The 7,074-nt window shown below is 41.1% G+C and overlaps 1 protein-coding gene across 1 annotated transcript; it reads right to left on the bottom strand.

Annotated features, from left to right (window-relative positions):
* Positions 1 to 5,537: 5,537 nt before the first annotated feature.
* LOC130357311 (olfactory receptor 52E8-like) lies at positions 5,538 to 6,485 on the bottom strand. Its single transcript, XM_056559992.1, has one exon. It carries the CDS (start codon positions 6,483 to 6,485, stop codon positions 5,538 to 5,540), a length of 948 nt encoding a protein of 315 aa, XP_056415967.1.
* Positions 6,486 to 7,074: the final 589 nt, after the last annotated feature.

The following is a 7,074-nucleotide window of genomic DNA, read 5'->3' as shown; positions in this document are numbered from 1 at the left end:
GCCCACAGTGCTGCAGCTCAGTTTATGGGTCTTCACAATCTTTATGTAAAGCAACAATTATTTTTTTCAAATCCTAAGAGAGTTCTTAGCATGAGTTGCCATGTTTAACTTATTTTAAGAAACCTTCTTCTCATTCACACCTAATGTAACACTAACGAGTCACATCATACCAGGGAGGGAAAATTACTCTTTTGGCCCAATTTGGACATTTCCAGTTAGGGGGATAACCCACTTTTGTTACCAAGTTAAAGGGGTATTCTGGCCCTAATACATCTTATCCCCTAGCTATAGGATAGGGGATAAGATATCAGATTGTAGGGGCCCCAGTGCTTGGGACCCCCACAATCTGTCATTGCGCACCCACCTTTGTGAGTTCTCTGCAGCGCTGGAGGCTCCGAGTGTCCCCCTCCCACAGACTTGCATTGAGGGGGGGGGGTGGGGCGTGATGTCACATGGGTGCAGAGTCGTGACGTCACAATACTCTGGCCCCGTGGTCTTTACGCTGCAGACTCGGAGCCTCCAGCGCTGTGGAGAGCTCACAAAGGTGGGTGTGTAATGACAGATTGCGGGGGTCCCCAGCTGCAGGACCCCTGCAATCAGACATCTTATCCCCTTTGGATAGGGGTTAAGAAGTATTAGGGCCGGAGTACCCCTTTAATGGCGTTGTGTGTTGGGTTATTTTGAGGGTATACAGCATTAAACACTGTTATAGTAAGCAAATCTAAGCTCACAAGCAGAAGACACAGGTTACATCTCACAAATATGCAGGGGTTAAGACAATAGATGTGGAGAATTCACACTAAGATGGGCCATAAATTGTCCTGTTATGGGAACATAGAATAAATAGATAAGGATGAGAAAAAGGCGGAGGGAGGGGGGAGCAGGGGAGAGACTGATAATTAAGCAGGACAAAGTGAGATGCACAAGAGAATCCAGTACAGGTTATAAGAAATTTTGATAATGAGATAAGAAGCTCAAATCCACATTGAGTCCCCTGTTTTTCAAGTCAAAAAACAGTATCATTTTGGCTTCAAATGTCTTTCTCCCTTTTGTATTTTTGAAAATCCCTCTCAGTATCCTGATTGTAAGGTCGGCTGACCAACTTTTGTTGTAAATTGTGTGGTTGTCTGAAGGCCAAGATGGGAGGTTTAGGGAAGTTTTCTTTTAGCTTTTCATCTTCCACCAATATGGGCTGCAGGTTTTGCGTATTTCTTCAAGGGCCGGATTGTATGTGGCTCTATCTCTATTACAGGAGTTTTTTGAGGGTCTCAAATGTAATACATCTTTTCATCATTTATGGTCCCACAGACCAGCCTCCAGGAGATTAGCTACAAAGGAGCGAGCTGGTGGACTTAAAGGGGTAATTCACCCCTAAACATGCTATCCCCTATCTTTTGGATATGGGATAACATGTCTAGCAGCGGAGTACCCCTTTAAAGAATGACAGAGTGACAAAAGCCTGAGGAAGTTATGATCCTGTGTAGCTGTCATGGTGGATGGTGTTCAACAGCATCAAGATTAGTGGAATTTGGTTGTCCAAAAGACTAAGGAGAAAATCCTCAATGGAGTTACTTGGGACATCTTTTGGGTTGGCTCAAAAGACTATTAAAGAAGAATTATTGTGGACAAAACTTATCCCCTAGGAACACTCCGTTCCTTAACTACTACTCCCGTCATGGGAGTTGCAGTTTAGATACAGCTGAAGGCACCCTGATTCTAAACTACAACTCCCATGATGGGAGTTGTAGTTTAGCAACAGCGAGACTCCAGCTGTCACTGAATTACACCTTATGTCTGGAAATGGTGGGGGTGGTAGTTTAGCAACAGCTGGAGGCTCCCTATTTGGAAACGATGGTTTATGGGCATTTTCCCTAAGGGAGGGCACCATAACTGTACCAATCAATTTTCCGTGTTTTTTATTTCAGATCCGTGTATGCAGAGGACTTCTTCGGATTTGGTGGACTGCGTCGATGACGAGCGTTTTTTGTTTAATATTAATAAAATAGTTAACGAGGGCTTGAGGGGGAATTTTTTTTGGAACAAAAATTTTTAAAAAGTGTTGTGTTTTTTTAAAATTTACTTTACAGGCTTAGTAGTGGAAGCCGTCTTATAGACAAATCCACTACTAAGCCAGGGCTTAGCGTTAGCACCAAAACCAGCTAGTGCTAACCCCCAATTATTACCCCGGTACCCACTGCCACAGGGGTGCAAGGAAGAGCCGGAACCATTAGGCCCGGAGCGTCAAATATGGTGCACCTGGGTCTAGGCGGTAACAGGCTGGTGTTTTTTAGGCTGGAAAGGGCCAGTAACAATGGTCCACGCCCACCCTGGTAATGTCAGGCTGTTGCTGTTTAGTTGGTATCTGGTTGAGAATAAAAATAGGGGGAATCCAACGTGCTTTTTTTTATTGTTTAACTATTCATGCAAAAATGTGTCGAGGTTATCTGTATTTTTATTCCTTGCCAGAGACCATCCAAGCAGCAACAGCCTGATCTTACCAGGGTTGGTGAGGACCATTGTTACTGGCCATTCCCAGCCTAAATAATGCCAGACTGTTACCGCCTAGGCCCAGGAGCACCATTGTTGACACTCTGGGCCCGTTGGTACCGGCTCTTACCAGCACCTCTGTGGGTACTGGGGTAATAATTGGGGCTTAGTGCTAGCTATTTTTGTGGCTATCGCTAAGCCCTGGCTTAGTAAAGGATTTTGTCTGTAAGACGGCTTCTACTACTAAGCCTGTAAAGTAAATAAAATAAAAAAACACAACACTTTTTAAAAACTTTTATTCCAAAAAACACTCTCCCACAAGCCCTCGTTAACCATTTTATTAATATTAAACAAAAAAAAAACTAAAAAAAGCTGGTCATCGACATAGTCCACGGAATCAGAAGATGTCCTCTGCATACACGGATCTGAAATGATAAGAAAAAAACATGGAAAATTGGTTAATACCTTTATGGTGTCCTCCCTTAAACCAGCGTTTCCAAACAGGAAGCCTCCAGCTGTTACTAAACTACAACTTCCATCATTTCCAGACAGCCTTCGGCTTGTAATTAAGCTACAGCTAGAAGCTCCCTGTTTCTAAACTACAACTCCCGTGATGAAAAAATTAGCTCACACACATCCCCGTATACGGAAAAATATAAAAGTTGGAGGGGTCAGAAGATGACAATTTTAAACGTGCAAATTTTCATATAAATAGTTGTAATTTTTTAAATAAAGTAAAACAAAATCAAACCTACAAAAGGCCCGCTTTTTGTTTTTGTACCTTAACGGTCGTTATTTTTGATGGGGCACAACGGGAAACAACGGATCACAACTGATCCCATTTGCTATTATGGGTGTGTGGGGCACCGTTGTTTATTGACGGGAATAACGGGATAAAAAAACACTGAATGATGTATTTTTCCTCCCCAGGTTCCCTGACGGACGTCACACTGCCGTGTCAAAACAGCGGTGTGAAAGAAGCCTAAGTTGGATATCATTTCAACTGTATGGCCTCTGAGCGCTCCACACGTCTGTAAAAAATGAAGATCTTACATTTTCTCCCCTACCTTGCTGCTATTCCTGTGAAACACCTAAAGGGTTAACAGACTTTCTTAATGTCGTTTTGAATACTTTGAGGGGTGCAGTTTTCATATTGGGGTCCATTATGGGGTATTTCCAACATTAAGACCTTCAAATTCACTTCAAAACTGAACTGGTCCCTAAAAAATTCAGATTTTGAAATTTTTGTGAAAAATTGGAAAATTGCTGCTATACTTTAAATCCCTCTGATGTCTTTCAAAATTAAAAACATGTCAATTTTATGATGCAGACATAAAGTAGACATATTGTAAATGTGAATCAATATATAAATTATTTGGAATATCTATTTTCCTTACAAGCAGAGAGTTTCAAAGTTATAAAAATGCTGCATTTTCAAATTTTTCATGAAATTTGGGAATTTTCACCAAGAAATGATGCAAGTATCGACAAAAATTTACCACTAACATAAAGTAGAATATGTCATGAAAAAACGGAATCAAATTTATAAGTTAAAGCATCCCAGAGTTATTATTGCTTAAAATGACAGTGGTCGGATTTGCAAAAATGGCCTGGTCCTTAAGGTTAAAATGGGCTTCGTCCCCAAGGGATTAAAACAGTATTTGTCTACAACACCAGCAGATGTGTACTTTTGGCTGGCCTTTCACAGTATCTAGGCCCTTAAGACTTTAACAGGAACAAAATGGTACACCACTTAGATGTACGCACAGGTTACACTTAATAGAGGACAATATGCTGAAGGTGCTCTGCTCACCCTAACTGTCTGGCTACTATTAGCTTATTAGTTGTTGTACACATCAGTGCTGCAGCACACAGTCGCTGTGTACTACACCCAATATTGCACTCTCTCTCTCAAGCTCACTCCCTTGCCTATCAGTGCTTCTAGGCTGGATTTGGGCTTGAGGTTAATCACTGCTGTAAAAAAAGCTTTTCTGTGTAACACACACTGCTCTCTGTCCCTCTTTCTCTGTAATAGAATGCTGATGTGACTGGCCGCAAGATGGCTGCCGATTATATTGGGCTGTGACATCACAGGGGTGACTGGCTAGGCTGCATGCTGCATGTGATTCAGGGTCATCCCGCCAACCCTGAATTCCTTGCCCCATGTCCTCACATGTGGAATCCGCCATTTTAGATGCCCTGGACCACACTAAATGGAGTTTAATGAAGTGATTTGCATGATCGAATCGAAACTTTTATTATCAAATTTATTAACTTATTCACATTTATTAACATTTTTCTTTTCCATTTTAGTCACTATTTTGCAGGGTAATATTACATGCAGCATATATGAGAAAAAGAAAGGAACCAGCTCACCACCATAGACACACGTGGACTCCCGGGGACATGGTGAAGATTAGGAATCACGGACCAATGACAAAAGCCGCTTACTTGGTGTGAACGCATTTCTGCTCAGCTTTTAATATTTGGTACTCTTACTTTTACTCATGTTGTAATAAATTTTGGACTTTTAAGCCTATTTTATTCAGGGAGCTGGATTTTTTCATATTTTTTTTTCTATGAGCCTATACACTGAACAAAGCTGTGCCATGTGTTATCAACGCTCCATTGCTGCATGTTGCCAAGGCTTCCTACAGTAAGGGAGCATCGGTCGGAGGAACCAGAGGCAGAAAGAGATCCTCTGCCCATCCTCTCAGTTGATAAGGACTCTGCGATTTTTTTTGCAATTGTCCTGCTGAGCTCCAGGAACTAACCAACAAAGTTATTTTCCCATTTTGGATGCCGCAATCAACTTTGATGACAATGTCTAAAGTGTTAATGCTGGGCAATGTCCCGATCGGCAATGTCTGGCATAAGCCATGGGTCTGGGCTGCGGACAGAAACTGGAACCCAACAGGTATGAAGCGCGCTCAGCTTCTGAGCATGCTTCAAACAATGGGAGTGGGACAAGGGCATATATTTACGCCTGATGTCTTCTAGGGTTTAATAAAATCAGCCCATAAACTGCATAAACCAAGAATTACTTGTATTCAACCAATTTCTGGAAAGATTTCCTTTAATGTTCGACTTATCTTCTTCCTTAAAGCTTCTGTCCTTATCCCGTAGATTAGAGGATTGAGGGTGATAGACACCAGCAGACCACTTATTGAGATTATAATGTGTGTCACAGTAGATAGGGAACCACTATTTAACCTATATCTGAAAACAAGAAATACAACAGCTACCATGAAAGTAGAGTATGTGATTACGTGGGTCACCAGTGTGTGGATGGCTTTCTTGGAGGCTTCCAATGAGATCTTCAGGCAGACATAGAATGTCCAAATGTAGCAGTAGATCACGGTGACAATGGAGCCTATGACCATCAGTAAAGTCCAAATTGTCCCATAGGCGTCGTTGATGGCTGTACTGGCACAACCCAACCGGATAAGAGACATTGTTTCACAGAACACATTATTGATGATATTACCACATAATGTTAACCTGAACAGCAACATTACACTTATTAACACACATATTGAAATTATTGAATAGATGATAACCAAAGACTGTATGCCCTTCTTATTGGTCATCAGAGAGTGGTATCTCAATGGAAAACAAACAGCCAAATATCTGTCAATGGCCATGATGGTAAAAGTTAGTATCTCTACAGAAGCAAAGACCTGAAGAAAGAATGCTTGGGTCAGACATCCAGACAGAGAGATGGTAGAACATCCAGAGAACAAGTCTATGGTCAGCTTGGGGAGGAATGCTGAGCTGCCAATCATATCATTTCCCACCAGGTTACATATGAAGATGTACATAGGTTCATGGAGAGATTGTTCTGTCCATACAACATACACAGTTAAAGTGCATAAGAACATTGTGCTGAAATATATTACTAGGGCAACAACAAAATAGAAATATTTCAGGTGCTCCATCTCCTTGAGCCCTAAAAGAACAAAGTCATGGAAGGTGAAGACCATAGATACATTTGCCATTGATGTAGACTTTGCTCCAGTTCTTGTAAATATACACTGCAATAATAGTAGTGGCGCTGCTGAACGGATCTACTAACATTACTAAAAGCAGGGGTTTATATAGAGCTATATACAGCTATTCTTGAGTAAGGTATAACAGCTCAGCAATGGGAGAGACCAGGGACTTCTGCCCAGTGGATTACACTTCAGATTGTGACTGTAACTAATAAGATCGTTAATGACTTACAAGTATTTGCTAAAATAACACTTTTGTTTACTTGGATGAGATCCTGAGGGTATTGTGATGCTAAATAGTAGCATGCTGGAAGAAACGGGGATTTTTTTGGTATCTCAAATGTGTAAGCTTAGTTGACAATGGCAGATACAGATAGAGATTATTTACTTTTACATTCTAAATTTGTTTAGATCAAATATGTAGAAATCAGTAAAAAACTTTTGCACACGCTTACCGTACTTAATGAGTTCTTCTTCTCTATGTGAAGACTCAACTCCATAGAGAAGAAATTCTGGCCAGAAAAAGGGAAAGGAAAAAAAGAAAGACAAAGACCTACTATGGGATGGAGATATTTACAAAAACCATCATGAACGC

Source organism: Hyla sarda, chromosome 2 (assembly GCF_029499605.1).
Source record: "Hyla sarda isolate aHylSar1 chromosome 2, aHylSar1.hap1, whole genome shotgun sequence".
NCBI lineage: Eukaryota > Metazoa > Chordata > Amphibia > Anura > Hylidae > Hyla > Hyla sarda.
The sequence above is the reverse complement of the archived record's forward strand: the minus strand, read 5'-3'. Positions and strand labels throughout refer to the sequence as shown.

What these genes read in the sequence shown, in the direction of transcription:
- LOC130357311 (XM_056559992.1), bottom strand. Translation starts at nt 6,485, where the DNA reads ATGGCAAATGTATCTATGGTCTTCACCTTCCATGACTTTGTTCTTTTA.